General features: G+C 40.6%; 1 protein-coding gene across 2 annotated transcripts in view; it reads left to right on the top strand.

The window, feature by feature from the left end:
• Positions 1–183: 183 nt before the first annotated feature.
• Positions 184–27,807, top strand: part of fgd4a (FYVE, RhoGEF and PH domain containing 4a) — a 114,202-nt gene continuing 86,578 nt past the window's right edge. The window contains exon 1 of one of the 2 annotated variants that reach the window (XM_074677146.1): positions 184–470. In XM_074677146.1, coding sequence (XP_074533247.1) covers positions 374–470 — 97 coding nt within the window. In that variant the 5' untranslated portion in view covers positions 184–373. Of the gene's footprint in view, positions 471–13,730; positions 13,829–27,807 lie in introns of those variants that run through there. The other variant, XM_074677148.1, reaches the window with a different exon arrangement.

Genomic DNA, 27,807 nt, shown 5'->3' with positions numbered 1-27,807 from the left:
GAAGCTAAGTGAGTGAGTGTGTGTGCTCTCATTTACAGTAGGAGCATTGTTTATCTCTAACAATAAGGAGGTCTGAGTCGTCACCACGTACAGAGGGGGGAGGGGGCGGGGCTTTGACAAACACCACCATCAAGGTGACATCTCTCAGACTGAAGTGGATTATGTCGACCCACCTGGCACATGTGGCCAGCTGTTTACCGAACTCCAGGGTCCATCTGTGGTTGTTTCTCAGTACTTTCAGGCTTGTAGAGGAGACTACGGTTCTTCCATGTGCGCGTGCTTTACGACCCTCCGTTTACCTGCAGTCAGCGAAGGCGCGCGCTACTTTTTATTGTTTCCGGTCACTTTAAAAGCGTTTCACTTTGGTATCTAAATGCTGGAGCGGTCACTTCCTCACAGAGGAATGGAGGGCTTCAGCAGAGTAGCTTTCCGCAGGAAACAGAGGAGTCTGGACACAGCGGAGGGAGAAGGTGAGTCTTCAAGAAATGTTGTTATTTATGTTTTTATATCGACAACATAACTGTCTCTGCAGTGATTCCTCTCTCCTCTGTAACGGTCGTTTACCAAACTTTTTCAAAGCGTCGTGGACATATCTGGAGTGCTTAACATTTTGCTGTTCAGTGTTTTTCTTTCTTTTTTAAAATATTTTATTTTGCATGACTCCATATGGAAGCTGCGTGCTCTCATCCCTGCTTTGTTTTGGACTGTGGGAAAACTTAAGAATGAGGCCATTTCAGGATTAAAAGTCTTAATCTGGCTCTCAGTTTTGACCCAGTGGCTGTTACAGGTCGCGTTGTAACCATCATGTGTTAGTCAGGCTGATTGGGAAAGCATGGAGGTGGTGCACTGTAACACACCTACATTATAGCCCATGTTTACACACCACTGCTGGCTGCTGGCTGCTCAGCAGGTATGCAGCTTTCTGAGGCAAGTCCCAGCCTGTTGTGTTCTCATGTACATGCTGCAGGGCACATTTCTTTTCCTCACGGAGAAGAAGAACTCTGTTAGGGATGCAAATGTCAGGAGCGTGCAGAGGAAGTTCTCTGTGTGCTCCTGTTCCTGATCAAACTGGGCTTATAGATGGATCTCGCAGAGCTACAGTCTGGCAGCTGTGACTGAAAGTTTTCCACTTGTCTTTGCTGGAGTCCCAGTTCATGCCAGCACTCCTGCCTGGTGTGTTATTGTCTGGGCATGGCCTGCTGAGCCGTGGCTCCGTCTTATCTTGCAGCTTTGTGGAGCTCATGTGCAAACGTGCAGTTGAGGAAACCACCAACAATTTGATGTGAACTTTGCTCTAAAGTGTATAACCCTGATGTTATGGTGAGACTGAGTGTCCCGTCAGCAGTCAGTCATAGGTGTTAGCTAATGAGCTGCACAGGAGAGGAAGTGAGGTATAAACTCAAACACTGAGAGGTCATATCTGTCAGTGAGTCACTGTGTGTTAGCAATCCTGGAGTGTTGTTTCTATAGGTTCTTTATCATCAGTCTGCAGTATGTTTCCATTTAAACTATGCTCTGAACAAAATCAGTGGTTGTTGATAAACCAAAAAGCTTTACTGGAGTCACAGTACAGACAGCACTGCAGACAATGGCTGTGATCAAAGCAAAAGTCAGTCATTCTATAGTGCAGTGTTTCCCAACCCTGGTCCTGGGGACCCCCTGCCCTGCATGTTTTTTGTATGTTCCAGACTCCAACACACCTGATTCAAATGATCAGCTCGTCATTGAGCTCTGCTGGAGCCTGATAACGAGCCATTCATTTGAATCAGGTGTGCTGGAGTGGGGTAACATCTTAAACATGCAGGGCAGGGGGTCCCTAGGACCAGGGTTGGGAAACACTGCTATAGTAGACTCAAAATCTTAAAGTACACTATGTACCTATGTTTAGATACATGTTCTGATGTTAACTGTGATCAAATGAGTAAAACTGCAAACAAGTAATTAAGATTTGTTGTTTCAAGAATTTCATCTTTGATAACAAGCTGCCTTAAAAAAATGAGTCACCAAAGGTAAATCAAGGTCCTTTAAGAGCCTTTATGGTGAAAAGTGGGGATACACCAACACTGATTCAGGTATCTGTGCATTGTTGCCCCTCAGATTCGGATCAGTGTCCATGTGAAGGGGCCGATCCATGATGCTGTTCCAGGAAACCAGTGCCATGCTTTTTTTTTTCTTACCAGTGTTCTTGGCTTCTTGAGTTGAAATGTTACCTTTGATGCACTTTCTTTATTTTTGCTCCATTACTAGTCAGGGGTATAAAAGTTTACAGTTGAACTTTAATTTCTGTACAGTATGAAGCTTTTTTTGCTTGTAAACATTAAAATATTTTGTAGCTTAAATATAATAACTTGGGTAATTCCATATTCTTATTTTTTGCTGTTTACCTAAAAGAAACCAGTCTGATCCGACAGTAGGGCAGGCAGGTTATTATTTAACACTGGTCACTATTCAAAGCCCAGGTATCAATATCAGAACCAGAAAAGTTGGATCATTTAATTCATACTGAAAAGTAAGTTGTATTAATTATGATGAATTTGTGCTAAATTTTGCTTTTGATCACCTCTTTGTTTTTTTTCACTTGTGTCATCATTTGAGCAGTGTCATGAGCATTTTATCAGCAGTCTGCTGGTGGGGACAAATCAAAGACACATAGGAACCAGATGATACATCTCTTCTTTTTGAGACTGTTTGCAACAGACAGAAACATGTGATAGTAAAAGGACTCAACACATGTTGATAGCTAGTACCGACATGTACGTAAGGAGAGTTTGTGTTGTAGTGGTTGTGATGGAAGGCAGAGCAGAGACACACAGCATGCAGGAGGAGGCACAACTTTGCTCCAAATGAACTGAATCTCACACACCAAATGTGTGTGGAGAGTTTTTAAAAGCATAACTGCCGTGAGACAATTAGAAAATTACTTCTGTTTTCAGTTTTGCTGTTTTTTTTCACTGCACTGCACTGCACTCCCTCACTTTACCTTTTTTTTTTACTACCAGCCGCCCTGTTTGCTTGCTTTCTCTTTCGTTCTCTCATGCTTGAAGCAATTTATGGTTAAAAACTAGACTGAGGATTTTTTATGAGCTAAGCAGGAGCTCTCTAATACACTTTAAAGGTGCTGTGAGGATGATCTTCTTTGATTGCAGTGATGCCTGTAGCCAAAATTGAAGTGTGTTTTTGGCGTTGAAGAAGGGTGACTTTAATCAAACTTTGTGAACTTAGTTTGTAGTTTAGTGTCCAGAAAGTGAACAGACTACCAATCAGAGCTAACGTAACCTCACTCTTCATTTTATTGATAGACTCTCAAGTTTGAACAGACCACTGCAGAATAACTGCTGACTGTGGGTTGGAATCAACATTAGCACAAACAGATTAGCTCATGTGTTAGCCTTTAGCTTGTGCTCTATCTCTCTCCTGTTTATCTTTCTTCTGCTCTTCTGTCCTTTTTCTGTCTGACAGTTAGGCTTCAGTGTCCACCATCACTACAAAATTAATCACAGAAAACGTTTTCAGCAGAGAAAAACACAGATCTCTCTTCTTTCTACTAAACTTCATCAGCCAGCGTGGTGTTGTCATAGAGACTTAGACAAGCTGTTAAGTCAACCTGGTCCTGCTTGACCCAATTCGGAAATGAAGAAGAAGCTACAGAGTAACATTTTAAAATAACCTTCATTGGGGCTGATAATCTCGTTTTAAAGTGTTGCTTACGATCAGGCATATTGCAATCAGGAGAGAAAAGTTTGTTGGTTAGACCTCATCAAGCGTTCAGCAAATCAATACAGGGGTTACAAAGGCATTATAAATTGTGAATATCCCCCGATGGAGTCTAGACACTGGTGGTGGTGAGAGTCTTGAGTTGGCTGGATCTTGAAGATTTGGTAAGGGACTGCAGGACTTCTGTGCAGTAAGATATAAAGACATGATCTCACAGTCCCCAGTATTTGTGCAAGGGAAACAATCCTACAGCTTGTTTATCACCTCAGTGAGTTACTTTGTCTCTGTGTAACAGTAACACTCTGAACTTCTAACCTCAGCAGTCAACTCTGTTGTTTAGTTTGTAGTTTTTGAAGTTGGAACACACAGAAATTGAATTTTCTTATCCTTTTGTTGTTATTGTTGTTTATTATTTGCCCATTTTCAGTCCTAATTGATGACATAACAATATATTTTCTGTTATTTTGCCCATGCTGTTGATTCTTTAAGTGACAATACATTCATATCACTTTTTATGCTTTATAAATGTAGCATCTGGTCAGCTTAAACAATGTTCAAATTCGTTGTTTCTTTGTATATATCTTTAAGCAAACAATAGTCATCAACTAAAATAACAATGCAGGTTTAGCTTTGCAAATTTGGCTATGATGCATTTCATCCTTTTTTTTCTGATTCAATGATTAGTCGTAAATATAATCATCAGAGTAATGGTTAGTTGCAACCCTAGATAGCTGACAACCAGAAGAGACAGAATTCAAACTATAAAGGGGACATATCATGCTGATCCCTGTGCTGGATGCAGGGACTCTGCTCTGCTGAGCAGCTCGGTTTTACATGGTGAATTAGTAGTTAAAACACTGTAGTTTTAGCAGACGTCGTAATACTTGTGAGACTGTGATATTTGCATGCATGTTCTGACATGCACTGTGAACCTGGACCACAATAATGCTGTGGTAATAACATAGTGAGGAACTGACGGTAGAGGCGATCTTTAGACTACACTTTCAGCATGATGGATAAAACAGACAGAGAAAAGTGAAGGAGCAGGATGGAGCCCTGTTATAGAAACAGTTTATTGGTGAAGTCTGCCTATATTTCCACGTATAAACTATACATGTTACAGTACCGGTTTGACTCACCACACTGAAGCGTCCTGAGATGATCTGTGTCCAGGTGGATTTTCTTCCTCCTGAGCTGCAGAACCGTCCGGGTCTGACTCGGGGCCCAATACAAAAGGACGTATCCTACACTCTGCCATTTTATTAGTGCTATCAATGTTACGGTGAAGTTTTGGCAAACAGCAAACTCGCTCGGTCTGCCCCATCCAATATGGCAATTTTGTATATACTGCCATGCTGCAAAAACCACCCCCTGGCTCTACCCCCTCCGCCCCTCTGATAGAACTGACCAATCAGAGCACAAAGGGCTGTGACGTTGCGAGGTTACTGTAGGTCATTCTCCAAACGGAGCGTTTCAACGAGATCTTCAGAATGGCCTAAAATGAGGATATTGAGAACATTATTGTGGAGCAATGAAGGAACTAAATGACTTGTACTGAGGGCAGAAATGCTTTACAGGCATCCTAGTCTGGCATAGTGAAAAGGAGAAACAAGCAGGATATGTCCCCTTTAATAGCTGTGAAATGATTGGCCTTGGATTGAAGTGGAGACGATGTGTTTGGATAGAGAGAAAAGTTAACACGCCCCCAGTCAGCTGATAGAGAGAAGCAGGAAAGAGTGAATGAAGGAACAGAAGACTGTGAGCACCCAGTCTTCCTGACTGAACTTTGACTGAGCTTCATATCTAGAATGGAGATTTTTTCAAGATCCCTTTTCAACTCCTCACGGCCTCTTTAAATACTGGATTATGAACAAGCAAATATAAATCAAAGTGAGACTATTTCAAGAGTATTTACAAAGTAATATTTAAAAAGTATTGAAGTGTAGAAAATGTTGAGAGTATTGGAAACAAATAACTCATTTTCATATCCATTACACCACTTTACAACAGCACATTTTGCTGAACCACCTCCATCAGGTCTAGAGATAATAAAATAGTTGACTGTTCTTCATCTATGGATTAATAATCCAGTCATTGTGAAATTGAGCCCATTTTCTGGGGATGTTTGTCTTCATTTGAATCTTCATATTGTCAAAGGAAAGTACCACATCTGAACTCTGACCCTCAGCTCTCTGCTCTGCCCCATTCCCTCTCCTCCATATCTTCTGTCTGCCTTCACTGTCCCATAAATCAGAGCAGAGGCCAAAACATGTTTGAGGCCAAAGTACAAACATTAAAATTGAGCTCCAGTGATAAACTGTGGATGACGCCAGAACTTTCCTCCATCAGTGAACAATCATCCAATGATCAGCAGAATCACTATAGAAACAGAAGTATGAAGCATTAAGTTTCCTGTTTGACTTTGGTTGTCTTCAGGTATCTGTCCTAAGATTGAAAGCTCCAATTCTGAAGAATGAAAAGAGCAATATGTGACCTATATTGAGCCAGTATGTCTGTTTTCCTCAGAGACTTCATTAAATCAGTTTTCTCTTCCTCCTCTCTTCATCCTTTAGCCTCCCAGTCAGAATGACAGCACCAGGGTTTCATTACACAACTTTAACAAACATGTCAGTCATCCTGCTGTTGTAGTTCTGCTCACCTTACATTGACCCATGTTTGATTCAGAAACTGAATACACCAAATGAAACAAATAAGTACATCTTGAGTTCCCTTTCCACAGTAAAAATCTTTCCAGATGACCTGGTGCACTACAGATCCTGATGGTTTGGAGTCAGTCAGTCCTCACATTGCTCCGTCCTGTGTTATTGTTTTGAATCTATAAATGTTTTTGCTTCAGTTAAACCAGACTAGAAAGATCATAGTCGATAATTTGTGATGATATACTTTCTCCACCCACAGTCGGCTGATTTACTATCTTTCTCTGGCAAATGCAGAGGTGAAGATTGATATTTCTTTTAATTCTCTTAAAAATCAGCAAAGTCCATTTGCTTGTCTTGTTCAAACTCTACATCTCAACTGAATGACAGCCTTCAGTTTCCCCTGTTTTCCTTTTATTTCTGCTGGTAATGGCGATAAGTAAATGTAGGTGTTCAATTTAAAGAAAGAGATCAGACAACCTGATAAATAACTCATGTTTACAGACCCTTGTCCGATACCTGCCTTTATTTATCAAAACTGCGGTTAAACACATGGTCATAGGGTCTGTGAGTAAACAACGTCACATTAGTTTGCAGAGCAAGGCTAATGTGAGCAGAGCTAGCAGGTTGACATCCTCATACCTGTGATGGTGCCACCTCACTCCAGGTGAGTGGTTGTATGCTGGTTTAACCAGACAGCCTGCAAACAATGCATCACCACTTTCTAAATCAGAACAGTGATAAACAACACCGTGCTACAAGATGAAAGCCCAATAAACTGCTTTGTTACTGATACCTGCTCTTATGTAGTCCAATGACAAGAAAACACTCAGAAACCAAGGATTCCTGCAATCGTGGAAAATCTTTACTAGGGCTGAACGATTTTGGGAAATAATCTAATTGCGATTTTTTTAGACCAATATAGCGATTGCTATTTAGCATACAACTTTTGGGGGGACATTTTTCTCCGGAGTGTTTTGTTCACTTGACACAGGTTTTAAGTCATTTTATATATGACTAACACAAAAAACAATATTGTTAAAATTTAAACAAGTCTTTTTGGTTTTCTTAATTGAAAAAGAAAAAGAAACACTGTGAAATTTTACTGATCTCCAGTTGTCACTAAGAGTAACAAACCATACAGAATAAAGTGATCAAGTGGTACGGCTCTGCTATCTACTGGATGGATCTTTGTAGCTTACAGGGGGTTTTTTGGCCAGAAAAGAAAGAGCATTTTGACTTTTGCTGGTTTTGAGGGAGAACATGTATTTACTGTTTTTCCTCCAGGTCTGTGTACATGAAGCTTTTTTTTTTAATTGCAGCCTTTGCGATTTGAAAGTTGCAATCTGTTACATTGCGATGTCGGTTTAAAAGCGATGAATTGTTCAGCCCTAATCTTTACCATCCCTGAAGGGAAATAAGGTTTTCTGCTTTAGCATCATGTACAGCACACACAATACACATAATAACAAACTCAACTAGACACTTATAATTTCATACCTACCTCTCATGGATCCCATCATTTCTGTGCAGTAAGATATAAAAGACGTGATCTCACAGCCCTCAGTATTTGTGCAAAGGAAAACAATCCTACAGCTTGTTTATCACCTCAGTGAGTTACTTTGTCTCTGTAACAGTAACACTCTGAACTTCTAACCTCAGCAGTCAACTCTGTTGTTTAGTTTGTAGCTTTTGAAGTTGGTACACACAGAAGTTGAACGTTCTTGTCCTTTTGTTGTTGTTGTTGTGTTTTGTTTTTAAATGCAGCACACTTGGAAGGTTGACAGTGTGAAGTCAAAACTTACATAATAGTAATAAAGGGGGTCTTTAAATTCACCAATTAATCCTGATCCAGCTTTTAAGCCTTCTCTTTTGGACAAACATTTTACACACTGGCAGAATCTTGGCATTAAAAGTTTTTATCAACTGTTTTCAGATAACAGTTTTTCCTCGGTTGTGTTTTGAATTTAATCTGCCTAAAAGTCTTTTTTTGTTGTCTACAAGTACAAGACTTTTTTTCTAAAATTTTGCCACAAATTTTTTTTGCATGTGCAGAGCTTCTCCCCGCTCTCTGCTAAAAGTGATCAGACTCTGTTAAAAAAAATGGGAATTTGACTTAGGTGAAGCTATACCTGATGAACTTTGGCATTCTTTTTTAAAAAGAGCTCATACATCTGTGCCCGGCATAGCTTTATGTAGTGTAAAAAAATGACATCCTACCCACTGGACAAGTAAAGGCCTCAAATTCTTTCTTGATGTAAGCCCATCCTGCAGTCGTTGTAATGTGACCCCTGCCCCCCACGCCCCCATTTTCTGGACTTGTGCTGCTCTTGAGGAATTCTGGTCACTCATTTTAAACTATTTCTGATTGTTTGAACAAAAAAGTTGCTACATGCCCATTCAAAGCACTTTTTGGCACTCCCCGGGTCGCTCTTACTCTGTCAAAGTCTAAAGCTGACTGTATTGCTTTTGTCACTTTGCTTGCAAGGCGTCTGAATAAATGTTACTGAGATGGAAGGGTGCAAGCCCTCCCACATTAACGCACTGGATTTCTTATGTCCTTTATTCCTTAAAATTGGAAAACTAGACATGCAAGTAAATGTAAATGCAAATTTTTTTTTATTATGTTACTACCCCTGACTTTTTAATTTTTGATACAAAATTTGCTTTTCATTTATTTACTTTATTTTATTTTTGTTTTGAATTGCTTTCAAATAAATTTATTTTTATTTTTTTTATTTCTACCACATTGTGTAACAGTGGTCTGAAAATAACATGTCATACTTGTTTTACTGTTTTTCCTTATTTCTGAAAAATGAATGCAACTTTGTCGAGCTGCAAAACATATTTTAATTTTGCATTGAATAAAAACTTAAATTAAAAAAAAAAAATAGAAAAACTAAAGCACTCACTCAGAGAATCCTCAGAGAATTTTTTTATAAGAATTGGAAGATTACTCATTTAAAAGATTTGAATAACATTAAAAAAAAGATTAAGTTGTCTGCAGTTGAATTCATTTATTACATTCATATCAATCTATCTGTCTACTTTTCTTTATACATGGTATATATGGTCTATTACCCATCAGAAGACCCTGCTTGTAGTAATTATTATAACCGTAATGATTATCACTGTTATTATTATTGTAAATATTTTCATTTATTTGGTTTGCTCATGGTTTCCTTTTCCTATGTTGTTGAAGCTCATTTGTTGAATATTTAAGCCTTGAGTTTTCTCTTCCACTCCCTCACAGTCACAAGGATGCATTTAGGTACCTAAACATGGTACCTTTGGATTTTATGTGAAGCAGTTTCCTACTACAGGCAGAATTTGGTCGATACCGATAAAAGTACCTTATTCAGAACCCATATGTATTCAGATATAAACTGAAAAAAGTTATTATCTGGCAGTTTTATCTGATTGCTTTATTTTGAGCAATTAGGATACATAAAAAATGTACAGTCTTTCAAATAGCTCTATTTTTCCTGCGCTGGTTGTATTTGAAGCTTGCAGAAACAGTCAGCTCTTAAAAATATCTTGAACTTTATGCCTCATAAACTTTACAGCCCAGTGCCTGAGTATTTGCGTTATTGCATCTGACAGAAGTTAAATTTATTTAGTGTTTAAAGCACAAACAGCCTGTGGGTGTTTCGGTTTGAGCTGCAGTAGCTGTGAGGCAGCTGTATCAATCTCTAACAAAGGATCAGTTTGTTTTCTGTCTGCAGGGACAGAAGCAGTGGGACTGTGTGAATCAGACGCTGTGTGGCTCTCTTGCCTCCTGCTCCGTGGATTGTTGTGCTGCTCTGATGTGCATTCATCCTGAACTGAACCCTCTCACTGTCCTCTGCAGGCTTTAACTCACTGCTGCAGACACTGCCTCTGTTGTGCAGCTCAGTTCATGAAGGCTCAGAGAGTATTACTTTTCAGATGCCGTGCTCTGCTGTACCACATCGGTAACAAACTACAAATAAATCACAGCTCGGGTACCAGCTCGACATGACTGGTCTCCAATGACTGAGTGGCATTCATCGTGTGTGATTGGTATCTGAACTCTGAAAGGTCAGCTGGAAAGTTTTCATCCCCCTGTGCTTTGTGGTCGTACCACAGTCAGATTTTAGTAAATAACTTCTGAACAGAGCAGAACAAAAATGTCTTCTCAGGAAATAACTCATCATGAGAAAATAAAGACAGGGTGGGTTCAGGTTCCCATGAACCTAAGCACAGAATCCTGTGAGAGTCCTGACATATTTGCCCTTACCCTTCATGCTTTTTGTGCTTTTTATTATTGACTGCAGAAACAGGATCACAGATGTAATGCAAAATCATCAGCCGTAAACTTTCATCACACAATATAGAAAGATCAAAAACATTCAGAATACTTTTTGCAGCTTTTATTTTCATTTGTTTGATGTGATCGATGTATTTATCATTGTGTTTGTCTTTTTGTCCTAAAAATTGAAATATAAAGAAACTTTACATTTATTTCAAGACTTTTGAGAGGTAGAGAAAACTAATCCATTCACCTAAACTAAGATCAGTTTCTGATTTTGTGTTCTTTCTTTTTGCTTTAAGGTAGGCCTGTCACGATAATCAATAAATCAATTAACCGAACAATAAATAAAAACGTCCTCGGTAAGTTTGCTAGTCTCGATAAACTGACACGTGCATGCATGTTTGTTTTCCTCCTCTCTTTCGACCAAAGAGGCTGAATGAGAAGATGGCTCACTACGTCTATCTTTCCTAACATCGGGGTGCATAGGTTCTATAGCAGATTTAGCAGATTTATAGCGGAGTGAGCATCTGTCAAAAATGCGATCTTTGGGGTGAAGACGGGGCTGCTCAAGTGTACACACGAAGAGAGCTGAAGCGAGCGTCCTGAGGGGTAAGGAGGAAACGCGCTAATATGAGTGATGGCACGAAAGATATGGTTCTTAAGCCGCCTGCCACAGTCCCAGTGTGGGAATATTTTGTTTTTTTATCAGAATGAACAAAGTGTGAGCTCATGAACACCAACGAGCTGATATGTTGCATTTGTTTGAAAATAGTGGCGACGAAGAAGAAGAAGGGGAGGTGCAGCGGAGCCTTGTTCTTTGACAATCCGCTCTTACTGAGGCTTTTGGTCAGCAAAGTAAATAGAAATAAAAGCGCCAAATGGTGGCGCTCAAAGACAGCTACATTGCCAAAGAAATGCAGCCCTTCAATACGGTTGAAAGCCAGAGATGTTAAAAATGTTTGACAGACAGTACGGATTGACTGAGAAAAAGTACATGTTACAAACAATTCAGGAACTGTATAAACTCCCTTTTATTTAGGTTATAGTTTTTATTGTTGTTGGGTTTTTTTGGAGTTTCGTGTTTTCTTTTGAGACAGAGTCTATGTTTTATTGTTTTTGATTAGTATTAATTATTTTCATTGACATGTATTTTTTCCTAAAAGAGAGTCCATTTCATTTTAATTGTATTTTTTTTCTCTTTATTGTTTGTTTAATTTTTTATATTTTTTGTTTAATTTATTCTATTTAAAAGATCCTGACCTTTAAATTACAGTTAAATACTCTTTAGAAATTAAAGTTTCTTGCTTTTGATATGGTGTAGTCACTTTATTATCCCATTTATCATAGTTACATCAATGAAAAAATGAAAAAAAAATCTAAATAATATTGACAATAATATCGTTTATCGGCAATAATATTTTGGAAAATTATCGTCTAGCAAAATTTGTTATCTTGACAGGCCTACATTAAGGTGTTGGTCATTTATTTCCTTGTTTCTTCTTACTTTACTCAGTGATGTCTCACACTCCAGGGGATGGTGTGTGGAGATGTTGTGGAGTTTAATGTTTGCTCACCTGATAACAGTGTCTGCAGGCTGCACTTAGCAGGAAGTGACTCATTCATGTGCTTACTTGTGTGATTTTCCCTTCTTGTTGCACTCACGTACTCTTAAAAACAGTTATTTCAGACCAGGTTGGAGTGCCTGCAGTTTGCATATCCACCACTAGGTGGGAGTAAATGTTTGGAAATGTCCCATCCATGGAGTGCTGGCAGGTGAGCTGCTGCTCAGAGACAGGTGTGGACACAAGCAGGCTTTTAATGGACCACGTAGCAACAGCTCTACCATCCAAAACCACAGTCTGCTGGTGTGATGCTGCGCTGCTGCTCCCAAATCAATCAGAAAAAACTCACGGTGATGTGTTTGGTAAAAGTATTGATATGAAAACTCAGGTATCTTTCTGTTTGAGGGCAGAATTTTATTCTTAATCCTTCCTAATTGCTTCATTTTGATGCATAGATAGGTCAAAAACACACACACAAATGATAAATCACTGAAAGACTAGACCTGTGATTCTGGGAGGATATTTATCTCTGCAGCACAAACAATGAGGTGGAGCTGGGAAACTAACAATGTGCTACTTTTAGACTGTTAGTGTAGCAAAAAGCTAGGTTAAACATGTCGTAGACGCTCCCATAGGTGGCAGTCTCAACAGTGACTAAGGACAATTTTTTTTTCATAACTGAATCACTCATTTACTTCATATCTATGGAGTCTGAAACTGTCAGCGCTTACTCTCTGAATCCTAAAATGCTCAGTCAGTAGGAGACTAAATATCAGCTGTGTGTGAGCCAGGTCTCTGTTTTTCTTTCCATGAACCAGCCGGTGTTTCCTGATTGCAGTGTGTGTCGTTTCCCCCCTCTGACTGGCATTGTTAGCTTCTCCTCAGACCGCGCTCCGTCACTACACAATCTCAGCCTCAGATTGAGAGAGGTCACACCGTCCTAACACTGAGCAACTTTGAGGTTGAGTACTTTTACAGAGAGGAAGATGTGAGGCAATTCTTACCCAACCTTTTTTTTTCCTCTCACCTTTGCGAAATTGAGGACATCCCATGTGTAAGAGCAAAGAAGGATGGGTAATGTCTGATGACTCGTTCCTGTCTTCAGTCTTGTCTGAGCATTGGAGTAAAGAAGGTGCCGGTAAAGCGTCCTGTCGGGGGTCTCTCTGCTTCTTTCAGCCAGAGGAAGGAAGGAAGGAAGGGGAGAAAGTTTGAAACAGAGGTGTATTTTAGGCCTCTGCCTTCAGTGGAAGCTGTCAGTACTTTTCCTTGAGCTCCTAATCCTGTCATCCACCTCATTTCTCTACTTCTACTTTGTCTACTGCGGTCTGTCTGTTGGCGTGGACTCAGCATGGACTGCCTGACTGCCGCCTGCTGGAGATGTCATTTCAGACACGTTGTCTCTGGTAGGTGATCTTTACAGACTGCTCAGAACAGTGAGGATGAACTCTGTCATTACTTAAGTACACACTCAAGTTTGGAGGAAAGCTTGGGTTGGTATCCTTTTTTTTCATCCTTTTTTTTTTAAATAATAGACACTGGACTGAAAATGAAACGTCGGCGCAAGTACTGGTTTTGGAGCCGGAAAGGTAAAAGCTCAAAGATGTGTCTGCTCTGCTGTTATGGTAAGATTTTCAGACTTTGGCTTCAAACTGTATAATTAAAGATGAGCTGTGGATAAATTGTTAAAATATCTCTAAAGGTGAAGATTAGCTTGTCTTTCAGCCCATCCTTCACCATATACCATCAGTGACTCATTCCTCATTATCATGAAATATCTATCTTGGCTTGTTGCCGTCCTGCGGCCCTGTTATCCTTCTTAGTGTTTTTAAGCTTTTCTTCTCTGTTTTTTTTTACCTGCAAACTGAATTGCCTTTCTTATTAAACCATGTGGCTGCTCTTCCAAATAAACCATTTACCTCCGTCTCTGCTGACGTGATGCTGTTTCTTCTGGGTACGTCAGAGCTAGAGCTTCACAAAACTAGAGCATCATAGATACTTTGACTAGGAGATGTTAGCAGTCAGTGTAGCTGGCTAGAGTGATAATCTAGTTTGTTTTTTCTTGTCAGATCGTACCCTGCTCAGCTGGGTTGTGTTGTTGCCTGAAGGTGGTTTTAATTTGGTTTGTTTTGTTTTTAGATTTTTGTTTTTTGTTATTTTACTAATGTAGCAAAGGTCATATTGTTTTTCCTGCCATATTTCATATCATATCTCATTTTACGGTGCAGTGTGGTTTTAAATGGTATGGTATGATGCAGTGTATTTTTGTTGTATCATTCTCTGATGCATTGTATCTCATATCTAGTATCATACAGTTAGGTTTGGTTCAGATTGGAATCCTGGGGTTAGGTATCAAGCAAGCAGCAACTTCAGCTCTAAAACCTGCAGTTCCTCTAGTGTCCACTAGTAGTACCAGAAACCACAAACACACCAAACAAAAAAAACAGAAATAAACATGTTTACGTCCTGGTACATTAAAAAAAATCTTAAATCCAAATAATCTGTTGTGTCTTGACTGCGATTGCCAACTTACACTGGCTCCATGTTCTGTCCAACAAGCTGTATGACTGGCAGACAGCTGGAGTCACAGACCGAGGAGTTCCTGCTCTTTCCACTCTCTGTAAAACCCCAAACCTGTAGACTCCTGGGGCCTGTGCTACGAAGCTGGATTAGCTCTTAGAGAGATAACTTCCTGGATAAGTTTCGGGTTGTCCGTACTACGAATGTGGATCTCTTTTTATCCAGACATGTTGCCCCGGTAACTGATGCTGAACGCCAAACCTGGTCCGGAGCAGGTTAAGTTCCAGGATAAGAGCTCACGGGGTGTGACAGACCGCCCCCTAACCAATCTGTTCTCTCGGGCAGGCATGAAAGACCGCTCAGTCACCAATTTGCTCAGCTGGAGTGAAGTCCTCCGGCGTGGGACCACCCCCTGTCTTTTTGGACCAACATTTTTCTTATGGGCTGTGAACAAACAATATCTTACTGATCATCATAACTGTCTTTCATACTGACCACTTTGAAGGATGTTTTTATATTAATTTTTATTTGCTCCCACGTACTTTTTTCTCCACTGCTATTGCATCTGCAATACAAACTGCCTATAATGAGCGTTTTCTTGGGATTTGTGGGTAAGTGGACTGTTTCTAATTATGAGGTCGAATATGATGCTGATCACACACACACTCACTGACAACATGAATGAATAAGGACCTAACTGGCCATGTCGTCACATGATGAGATAGGTCTATTAATATCAGCATTTTGGAAATTTACTCATTCACAGAGTCAGCGATTTTTTTGCAGCAATCCCTCCGGCTTCTTGCGGCCGCAGTCTTGTTGCTCCTGGCCTGGATAATACTGCGGTACTCCTCGTATTTTTTACAGGATTATTTGCTGCTCCTCCGCCGGAAAGTAGGCTGCTCTCTTCTCCATTGTGGAAAATGCTCCGGGGCCGGTAACCACGCCCATTTTATGTGTGCGCGCACAGATCCCAGCCAGATTCACTTATCGAGTTGATAACGAGCTTCGTAGTACAGCAGAACTGGATGACGGAGATCCGGTGAAGTTCAGCGAGTTGTCGCAGAGTTATCCTGGATGACTTAATCCAGCTTCGTAGTACAGGCCCCAGGTCTGGATCCACTTATTATGTCCGTTTGTTATTGTAGCCAAGATAAATACAAACTGGTTTTGACGCTGGTTTGACGTTTGTTTTATTTTGAAAGTCTCTGGGTGTTTTTAGGTAGTTTCTAGCCATGACTTCCTGTCCCACTCGATCTTCCCTACATTGAATTTATGAGTCACAGCTAGGATGGCAGTGTATTACCTGCAACACGACAGATCTGCTACGCAGACGTTCTGCAACAGAATGGACCCAGTGTAAGTTTACACATTGACTTGAATGAAAACATCTGATTGTTCTAATGGAGCAAAGACCCACTACAGATACATTTGGTGTATTTCAGCCGTTAGAAGATATAAGATCAGAAGTTTGCCCAATCAGGGGCACAGCTTAGCTGACTGACAGGCGGGCGCCCTATAGCTGTTAGTGTGGAGGCTAAAAGTCGGCCTCATTTCCAATATGGCTCCCACCAACAATTTTCCTGCAAAACTCTGTTGGTTATGTCCAAGAGACTACATTTATTTAATAGACAGTCTATGTTATCAAATCATATCATAGTTATAAAGTAAGCGCACCAAAGACCATGCTGTGAGTCAATCCAGACATAATCTAGCACAGTGTCTAAATAGTGTTCATGACATTATTTTGATTATTATTCATTGTATCTACAGGATGGAGGAGGTGGTTTTATCTCTGACCAGGTGATTTAACCAGGTAGTTAATGTTATCTGTGGCTTCTGTTAGTGGGATAATTCGTCCAGTCTTTCATGACATATGTACAACAGTCAGTTCTGTTCTGTTTCGTGTATTCATGTCTCGCTCTTTGTCGATCAAACGTAATGACTCGATGTAGGATACGGCAGCTAACCTCGTTAGCTTCGCAGTGTAAAAGCGACACGTTTGGAGAATTGCAGGTGAGAGATACAGATCATTTTTCCTCATGAGGACGCCCTGCTCTGAACTGTGATGTGACACTGCCTGTATCTGTTGTGTTGTTCTGCATCATATCATGTGACATACTGTGAGAAGGCTGACGGTGCTGTGTCAGAAGTGGTTTGTTTTGGTGATGTACACTTTAGAAAGGTACCTCATGGTATTCTGTGGTTTGGTTGGTATGTTATGGGCCTGTGTTGTGTCTTATGGTGTGTGGAGCTGGTGTGTCGGTTCACTGAGCTGCAGCTTTGGTCTCCATGTGGACCGGCCTGCTGCAGAGTGTGAGGGAGAATTTAAATCAGCCAAGCTGGAAAAAAGAAAGCAGTTTTGTTCTCAGAGGCCTGGGAACAGTTTTCTCCTCTTAAGACCCTCTTCCAACCACTCTGAACTTTTGGCAACATTCCGATGGCCCATCACCAGACCCTGTGTGTTTGTGTGAGCTTGTGTGTGAGGAAATCAGGGTAACCAAAGTGTGTTCGTGAGTGTGTTTGAGTAACATTGAAACACTGCACCTTTTCCCTGTGGTGTATCTCCCGTGGGCTGGGGTGACTCACCCTTATTTATGAGCAGAGCAGAGGAAGCACAGTGAAGTGTTCAGCTTTCATTCTCTCGGGCAGGAAGGAAAAGGCTGGGAGCACCGGCAGCCCAGGGTCCTTTCACCAACATCATTGTTTGTACGTGGGAGAGGAATTACAAGAAGAAGTGGAATATGTTCTCATTACATGTTTGAAAAAGCCTTCTCCGCTTCTTGTCTTCTGCTGCTGTAGCCCACCTGCTTAGAAGTTGGACAGGTTGTGAAGTGGCGACTGGTCATTAGAGGCAGGTGGGGCATATGGTCCATTTCATTTGTTCTCCGAAGTAAGGATGGGTACCAAATTAGGTACTTCTATAGGTACCGACCGAGTTCTGTCAAAAGTATCAGGTACTGATTCATGTTAAACCAAAAGGTAACATGCTCAGGTACCTAAATGCATCCTTGTGACTGTGAGGGAGTGATAGAGCAGAAGATTTTCTATACTGGACATGAATACAGCATTACAAGGTTGTATACTGAAGATTAGATATGTTAAATTAAAAAGAATTTACATTTTGTCGTTAAACAAATTGATATTATTTACCACACAAACACACAAAAGTACCGAAAACTGGTATTGTTGAGTACCAATACCGATTGCCAGGTACCGGGAATCTGTAACATATCATTTCAAATGTGAAAGGTACCCACCCCTACTCCAAAGTCATAATTTAGAGTGGGAAATTTGGACGTAATCAGTTGGACCATGTTGGAGGCACTCTCACAACAGAACAGAATTGAACTCTAAGGTATATAGGATTACTTTCACACAAAATTCAGAACTACTCCTGCTTTGTTTGACACACTAATCAGTTGGACCAAGGAAAAAAACATTTCATATGCTATCACCTACGAAAATGATCGCAGATTGGGGTGAGGAGTGCCAACAATTGTCTGGAGAACGGAAAACATTGTGGCTGGCTAAGCTTTCCATTAGGATTTTCAAGGCGATAATCCATCTTTAATCTCAATATTTGAGTCTGTTCAAATCACTCCCTGTCAGTTTGGTCATGTTCTCTGTCCATAGCATCGTAAAATCACACTTAAGTAAAAGTAAATATATTATTATAGAGTATAACTTTGATTAAGAGGTAATATGAACAATTAATATTACATAAGTTATACAAAGAGTCTTTCAGAATTTTTTTAAAGTGAGCCTCTCCCACCAAAATATATTAGTGACATCTATGTTTTCATATCTAGATGATGATAAAGACGCTAACCTTGTATGAGTCTCTCCTGCTTATTGGACATAATTTTTCAAAACATTTTTTTTCTGGTTTAGTCCTTCATAAAGATTTTTAATGTGCTCTGTGTGTTTTTTCACATTTATTGATGGATAAGAAATCTTAAAATAATATTTTACCGTGCACTTCTACCTCCGTCTATGTGGCTGCACCCACCACCCAAATCGTGACATCAGTGCAAACACTCTGTCTGTTCTCAGTTTATTTGTGTTGGTTATTGACCCCTTGACATTTAAAAAAAGAAAAAAAGTAGTAGTTAGCTCTTGGGCTCTACTGTTATACAGCATTACATGTGTGGTGCCCCGGAATTTTTTCACACATAAAATGCCCCTGGTGTTTTGTAGTTCAGAGATGCTCTTCTGTAGATTTTGGTTGTAACAAGTGGGTTTCTGAGTTCCTATTGTTTTTCTATCATCTCCAACCTGTTTGTCCATCCTCCTCTGACCTCCCGCATCAACAAGGCATTTAGTCCCAGAGAAACTGTGGCTCTCTGGATGTTAGGGCTGGGTGATATGACCTCAAATCAATATCTTGTTTATCTCTGCAATCTGAAAATAACAGCAGGAAATGCAATTGAACTGCTTTTTGTTGATTTATTGACCAACTGGCACACATTACTTTCAATCAAATATTATAAAAGTATAAAACTCCTTTGTAACCATTTGAGTATAAACAGGCTCATATAGGGCTCTGACTTGACCCCAGGTTGGATGTGGCTGCAAATTGCTTGACATATCTAAGCTCGGTTTTTGGGCACATGTGATCCATACTGTATGCGTTATTCGAGGGCCACACAGCGCCTCCAGCACCTCCAGTGCCCACCCATCACAACATACTTGCATGATCATTAAGCAGCCCAGCCATGCCCCGTCCAGAGTCCATTCTGATGCTCAATTTAAAGTTAAGCAGCTCATCTTCACCGTGTCTTCATGTCTAAATGCATTACATTTCTGCCTTGTGATTGGCTGATTAGATATTTATGCTGATGAACAGTTTAACAGGTGTAAGTGCTTCTGCTTGCATCCTTCTTATTGATATTTTTAGGCCCCATGAACATTCTCTGTGCTGAAGTTTTTCAGTACACACATACTTCTGGTATGAGTAATCAAACCACTGTTAACCAGTGTTATCTTTGTTTTGAGACTTTTTTTTTTCTACTGCTTAGACTGAATGGAGGTGTGAACACTGCCGCCTTCACATGCCCGGCTGGTTTCTCTCAGCATGGCTCTCAGTAACTCCCCCTGTGACTTTCCCGTGTGTGAACAAGTCTAAGAGAACTTGAGACTCACATCAGCATAGTGTGTTTTCTCTCAGCTGAACCTGTGTTTAACGTGTCAGAGAGTCGTGGTGAAACCTGAAAGTCAGTCCGTCAGGTGAAGCTGAGGAGCTAAATTTAGAGCTGTTGTTTGTTTCCTCTTGCTTCGTACGTCTGTGGTTTCAGCCTTCTCAGAAGTGAGGGCTTCTTGAAAGGTGAGCTGCTTCATTCTTTTTAACAATCGTGTTTTTTTTCTGTTGCTCTTTATTTATTCTCTCCCTCAAAATCTGTTCTCATTTTCTTTCTCTTCATCGATCCATGTGCCCCCCAGCATGCCTTGGGCTGGTATCCTGCTCAGATTGTTGTACTGTCCAAGGAGAAGAGATGTCTGCACACGTGTATTTACTCTCACCTTGATAAATGTATCTTTCTCAGATAAAAGCTCCTTTACATTCTGGAGTAATCACACAGAACTTCACCATTAGAGGTTCAAATGGAGGTTTATATGAATCATAGTAACAATAAAAACACATGTAATCCTGATAATTCAAGACCAGAGAGAAGAAGAGAAGAGCATTGAATATGTATCAAAAGTAAACACTGTTCATCAGACCTGATTTAGTGCATGCGGGGCAGTTGATTTGAACAATAAAAATTCATTGAAACATGTTTACCCAGAATCCCTCAGGTCTGTTCAGTTATTGTTCAGATACTCTGTAATAATCTTTGGTTTACATCCATACTTAACAATATTCTGCACACTCACACAGTAAATACTAAAGCAGGTGGTTCAACTTTATATTTCCCTGCAAGCAAACAGGACAGGTGCGGCACTTGGAAGACTACTTAATAACCTGCAGAACTGTGACATCAAGTGACTTATTTGAATCAACAGAAGTCTGGTGTCTCTCATAACATTTAGTATCTGTATTGCTACATTTATACATTTAATCACTTTTGCTAACCTTCAACACAAGTACATCAGCTTAGTGTGGCTACATAGTGCAGTATATCCTGGCTACACAAACCTTGAAACATGACTATTTATCTTTTAACAAATGATCAAGATTATGAAAATAATGATTTTTATTATAAAAACAAACATGTATGTGTGCGTAAGATTGTCACAAGTGGAAAATTGAAAGGTTGATCTGAGCTAATGTTGTAGATGTCTTGCTGGTATTATTTAGTCACTGTCAGCTTTTTTTATATTGAGGCCTACCTAAGAGCTTTACAGTAAAAATTGGCAGAAACTATAAAAATAATGAAAGCATAAAACAACCATTTAGATAAACAGTCTTGCAGCCTTACAGCAGATGAGATGAATGACCCGAAGGAGCACCCCCTCTTCCTCTTGCAGGGCAGATGTCTGGTCTGTCAGGTCTGCCGCTGAAGGAGCTGCAGGGGATGTGAGGGATTGTGCATGATGGAAATCAGCTTGGCAACCTTTATCCTGTTGCTTGTCACCTCTTGACTCCTCTATGGGTTCCCTGAGGAAAGCCAAAGACAGAACAACCTTCTCAGCAGAGCTGCAAGGGTAAAAACTTTCAAACAATACTCACCTTTCTGTGATAAACAAAAAAGTAATGATGAGTATTTGAAACAGCCTTTGTTTGAAATTACAATCTTCTAATTTTCAAACAACAAGCATCAAAGAATGAACTGACCATGACCTTGTATGTCTGCATTACACCAAGAGATTCAAAGATACTATGAGGAGGATCTGTTTTAATTTCACTCCCTCGCCACCTTCTGGCCAGGAGTCTCACACACACTGTCATAAATCACTTGTAGTGAGGCGTGTGTTTGTTTTGGAATTAAATGGAGATCAGATGGAAACAAATTTTCTTTGCTTAAGACAACTTTTTACTGGATACAACAGGCCAAGGTAAGGTATTTATCAGTACAGTTATGTAGTGCTTCTGTTTGAAACGTGGCATCAGTGTCCACCATCACTACAAAATTAATCACAGAAATCATTTTCAGCAGAGAAAAACACAGATCTCTCTTCTCACTTTTTAAACTAAATCAGCCAGTGTGGCGTTGTCATAGAGACCGTAAATCAACCTGGTCTTGCCTTAGCAGAAATGCCGTGACTGGCAACACTTCTGGGCTAAACTTAGACCCAGTATGGTTGAGCAAAAAGCTTCTTACTCACAGTGACCTAAAAAAAATGTGTTTGAGGCAGTTTGTATTTCAGTCGTAGTCGGTCAAACATGATTTTGTCACAGTCAAGTAAATTCTTTAGGATTTTTATACCTGCATTTCCCCACAAAAAAAAACATTGTCTGATGTACCTGTCAGAAAGTCTATATTCTTCCGTGTTGGAGTGATTGCTGAGGATGTAATCTTGCCTTTTTGAAGTTTTTCTGAGATTGAGTTCATAACAGGACCTCAATTGACTTATACAATTAGATCCAGCAATCTAAAAAGACGACTTATAGCACATTACATTCAGCCATTGTGGATAAAGCTGATTTTGGGGAATCACCTTCTTAAGTCTTTAGTCAACGGGAACAACCACAGAAAGACATTTACATATGATAATCAGAGCTATAAATACTGTTAAATTGACACTGAACAGAATTTAACACTGTATGTTGTGCACAGACTCTCTTGACAGAGGAATTTATATGACCTGTAATACCTGATATGACCAGCAGAGGGCTCACTGTCAACAGGCCTGTCAGTCAGAGTCAGCCATGAGCATTGAGAGCAGTGAGCTACCTGTGTTTATCATCATGTTAGGAGCTGAACAAGAGAGCAACCTTTGTGTTGTTAAAAAAAAAAAACAATGTAACAATCATATTTTCCACCTTGATGTGTGCAGATATTTAAAAAAAAGCATTAACAAATTCACCACTCTCTGCTTTGTAGTGTTTTGGCTCCAGTCAGCTGATGACTGAAATCTAGACTCCCTTGTTGCTTGTTATCAGTCAGAACACAGGCTCGACTCAGTCCAGTGTGCTGAGCTGTGATTGCCCTTTCAGACTGCTGATTGATGATGATGTAGGTGGAATGAGGTCAGTGGTGTTGGGTGGGATGGGATTTGTAAAACCTACTCAGACTAGTAATTCCATCAGTCAGAGGAGGGGGAAGCAGACAGGTATGAAGCATCTGTGAAGTATATAAAGAACTTTTAAGCAGCACAAACTGTTTTAATATCTCTGTATTCATTTTTACAAGGGATGTCCAGATCCCGATCCCTAGTATTGGTTCGGCTAATTTTTGCATTTCTTAAAGTATTGGTGATCAGGAATTCTAGCCGATCCTCTCAACCGATCCTTCACATTAGCTATCATACAGCCAAAATTGCTGTTGAGAAGACATGAAACTCAAAGCAGTGTTGATGAAATTCTCCCGTCTTTTGTGTCATATTAAGACATGTTTCCAGTTTTGTATGTGATACATTCAGGTACCCTCGGAAACTTAAAAATCTGACGATTACCCTAGTGTTTTCAGTTTTTGAAATGGCCAAAGAGCTTGTAAATGCCATAAAATAAGTAGTAACTTAATCCCGCTAACGGTTTGGGATCCAGAGGGTTTTAACTTCAAATCTAGCTAGACTAAGTTAAATGGACTAAATAAGCTTTAACTATTATTTTTTACTATTCAGTGTTGTTAACACACAAAACAAAAAGACAGTGCTGCTTCACTTTCTCACTTTTTCAGCAAAGATTATCTCCAAAGCAAAAAATCGGTTCGAGACTCGGTATCGGCTGATACTTAATGTTAAATAATCGGGATCAGGGGCAAAAAATGCTGATCGGGACATTCCTTATCTTTACTGTGGTACAACGCCTGTATCCAAAAAAGGAACTCTACTCGTGAAAACGTATGTGCTGTACACTTAAAAAGCTGGTTTGGGACACATTGATCAATGTGTGTCATTAGCCCAAGCAAACCTTTGTGAACTCAGGAGACCAGTTCCTGGAGTTTGCAAATTGAAATATTGTCCTCTTCTTGCCTAATAGGATTACTAATGCTCGACAGTTCAGGTCCTCCTTTTGTACTTTTGAAGTCATGATGCTGCAAATGTACAGTCGATGACAAGATGTGGACTATGAAGAGACCAGTTTAGCACCAGGACTCTTCATAGCAGAAAGTGTTTTGCTGGAATATGTAATGTCTTTCCTGAAAAACTCATCCCCTGGATGGCAGCACATGTTGTTCTTACACCTGTAGCGTGTTTCTCAACTCACACCGGCTCTGTGTTTAGTCCAACAAACTGTATGACTGACAGACAACAGGAGTCATAGACCAATAAGTTCCTGTGCTTCCCTCTTCATTAATGATAATAATAATAATAATAATAATAATAATAATAATAATAATAATAATAATAATAATAATAATACATTTTATTTCAGGGCGCCTTTCATAGCACTCAAGGTCACCTTACATCAGTAGCAGAGACATAGAGTATTAGTAAAAGTGCATTAAAAGCAGGAGTAAAAAGCAAGTTTAAAAAGAGACATACAAAACAGAGACTGTAAATTAACAGAGGGAGTATGCAAGCTTGAATAGGTGAGTTTTGAGTCTTGTTTTGAAGAGTGGTAAGGAGTCAGTATTGCGGAGGTCAGGGGGTAGTGAGTTCCAGGGTGGATGGAGTCCGAGAAATGATGCGAGCTGCCGAGTTCTGGACCAGTTGAAGCTTATGGAGGGTTTTATGGGGGAGACCAAACAGGAGGGAGTTGCAGTAGTCAAGTCTGGAGGTGACAAGACTGTAGTCTCTCTTCTTCATTCATGTTGGGCTGTAAAACCTCAAACCTGTTGACTCAAACCTGGGCCCTGTTCTACGAAGCAGGATTACTGCCTAGCGAGGTAGCTTTGAGGATATGTTCCGGATTCCCTGTTCTACGACACGGGATCACTCCTCAGCGAGGCGAGTCTCCATGGCAACGTACGCTGAATGGCTAACCTGCTCCAGGGCAGGTTAGGTTCCAGATTGAACTCGCAGACTCTAAAAACCCCGCCCACTGACCAATGAGCCCGAAAAAATGGCTTGTCCGTTCTTAGAGGATCCCATGGACATCGGAGCCCGACCCACTCTCTTTTTCGGATGATGAAAGTTACCGGTTTTCCAGGGAGGGGTTGGTAATACATGACACTTTCTACAGGTAGTTAAAGGGAATGAAGAACTCTCATTGCCGTAATAAGATCTTCAATGCCAACACTTCTGTTCCATGACAATATTTTATCGCCCGTATTAAAATTGTGACAGGAATTCATGTAGGGCTCATGTGGGCTACATATCACACAAAAAATGTAAACACGATAGGAATGAACAAATAAATAAATTCATCTAAGAAATAAATTAGGTATGGTGCATGTTACAGTAAAAGTGCATGGTGAACAGTGCTATTTCAGGATGAGAATGGCACAAAATATTTTATTTGCCCTACACCACTACACTTACGCATTTAGACTGTCAGCAATTTTCTGCCAGCACTCCTTCCGTGCTTTAGCAGCGGCGACGGTGCTGCTTTAAACGTTAATTACATGTTTCACCTCGTCATACTTCCTCATGATCACCTCCTGCTCCTCCTGTGTGAAGTATGCGCTCCTTCTCTCTCCGGCCTGCTCTGACACTCCAGACTGCTCCATGTTCGTGATTGGTCAGATGCAGCGGGCTCCGCCTTATATCTGTGCACGCGCTCATTGCCTAGCTGGATCCACTTATGAGGTTGATAACCAGCGTTGTAAAACCGTGTAGCGAGATTGCCGGCTACCGCGCTCAGTTCAGCGAGGTAGCTCCAAGGCTATCTCGCTAGACTGAACTTGCTTCGTAGAACAGGGCCCTGGTCTGACTCATTGCGTCTGTTTATTGTCGTAGTCAAGCTGGTTTTGACATTGTCTCTTCTATTTTGAAAGTCACTGTATATTTTTAGGTAGTTTCTGGTCACAACTTCTTGTCCTGCTCGATGTGAGTTGACAGATTGACTTGAATGGAAACCTATCTGACTGTTGCTGTGATGGAGCGGAGACACACTGCAGACACATCTGGTGTATTTCAGTTGTTACGATTCCCAGACTTTGAGGGATGCTGGCTTTGAACCGTGCATCGATGACACATTTTGATTTTAAAGAAGTGATTGTTATTTTCTCATCATGTTTACAGGGGATTTTCTTTTTGCATGACTCAGTTGTAACCTGAATTTGTTGATGCAGTCATGAACTGTCACAGTTAGTGGTTTTGGGAGTGAATTTGAGGCCATGCAGTGGTTTCCACTACAGAGTCATGTCTGTTTGGAATGCAGAGCTGCCTGAGGAGCTAAAGATCATGTCCACCCAGAAGTCTTTAATACCATTTTTTCTTTTGTACAGAGAATCTCCAAACCCTAATAATATTTTTAACATTATTTGATAAAATCTCTTAATTCTCTGCCGTTTACAGAACAGTATTGAGAAATTGTTGAACTAGAACTGTCCTTTTTAAAACCAGTCATGTTAATAACCTGTTGATACTTAACCTGAGATGTTGTGACATGTTTCTCTGGCTAACTTTTTTTTTAGCATTGTACAGTTTTGTCAGTGTTTCATTGTCTCTTTTTTGAAATGTGTTGCTGCTGGCATTAGATTAAAACATGCATATCTTTTTTTTTAATGTAACAACTTAACATCCTTGACTTCATAAAGAGGCCTCTTATACACACATACTGTTTCCTCAAACAGAGAAATAATGAGGCAATTATCGGTCTCAGCGATCTCTCCCCCTCTTAACGTTAATTCAGGCTGGATTATTTCTGGATTTACTTTGTGTGTTTACTGCGAGGAAAGATGAGAAAGATAAGGTGGATAATGAAAGCAGCCAGGCGTGCTTGGTGCTGGGATGGTTTCAGAGTAAACTAATTATTTAATCAATTCACAGTCTAAATAAACTCGATTGTCTGGCTGTTGTTGTTGATATCACAGCACTGCTCAGGCCGACTCTGCACAGTCAGCTTCAATTTTAGCTGGTACTGGCTTTTGCAGGAGCAGACTGACAGCATGGAGGCATCATGTGTGTGTATGTGTGTGTGTGTGAGGCTTAATGTGGGAACCAATCCAAGGTGAGATGTTAGAGCGACGCAGGGCCAGATGCTGACCTGGTTGCCTGCGGTGCCCTCGTGACAGATGTGCCCTGCTGCTGCAGAGACACAGACTCAGCCTGTGTACCTCGCTTCATGTGTTCATCTCAGCTTTTCTTCTTTCATGTGTGTCTCTGAACATGTGTGTGTCTGCAGACAATACCCATCATTCATCATTGACCTTCATAATGTGCGGGGTGCACTGGGAGGAGGAGAGCGTCAATGAAAACAGCATGGGCTCAAATGTGATGTGTGCATGCCAAATCTGTTTGTGTGTGTGTGTGTGTGTGTGTGTGTGTGTGTGTGTGTGTGTGTGTGTGTGTGTGTGTGTGTGTGTGTGTGTGTGTGTGTGTGTGTGTGTGTGTGTTGAGTTTGCAATTGAAGAGCTGGGGGTTTAATTAATGATGTGTGTGTGGGAGGCCAGAGCCCAGAGCCATGCTGCCCCCCTCCCTCTGCTGAGGCCAGAGACAGGAGACAGAGCTGGAGGCTGGAGGGTGGAGGGACAGGAGCGTGAGTGGAGGGTGGGTGGATGTGACAGAGAGACAGCTGAGTGTGCAGGAGGAGAGAGGAACGCCAGCTGCAGTGAGAAGAAGGAGGTGTAGAAAGGTGTGAGGTGGGCAGAGTGTCTGTCTGTGATGAGTGGGAGGAAAAGAAAGGGTAGAGAAAATGTATGCTGAAATAAATTACAGCCTGGAAGGGGGCACTAAGAAATCGCGCCTGTTTTCATACTCTGAGGAAGTCAGAAAGCAAACAGCATCACTCTTATCTGAACCCTCTCAACTCAAAATGAAATGAAGGTTTTTTGACACGGATGAGAAATCCTGAGCGGGATGAGGAGTTCTGACAGTTTGGTTTCGACTGGCTCTGTGTTCTGCTGCCACTCAGAGGGAAGCCTTTAGAAAA

The sequence above is a fragment of the Halichoeres trimaculatus genome, unplaced genomic scaffold (assembly GCF_033239565.1).
Source record: "Halichoeres trimaculatus isolate MK-OKI-2021-1 unplaced genomic scaffold, fHalTri1.1 fHalTri1_scaffold_10, whole genome shotgun sequence".
NCBI lineage: Eukaryota > Metazoa > Chordata > Actinopteri > Labriformes > Labridae > Halichoeres > Halichoeres trimaculatus.
Note: the sequence above shows the minus strand (reverse complement) of the source record. Positions and strands in the feature narration are given on the sequence as shown.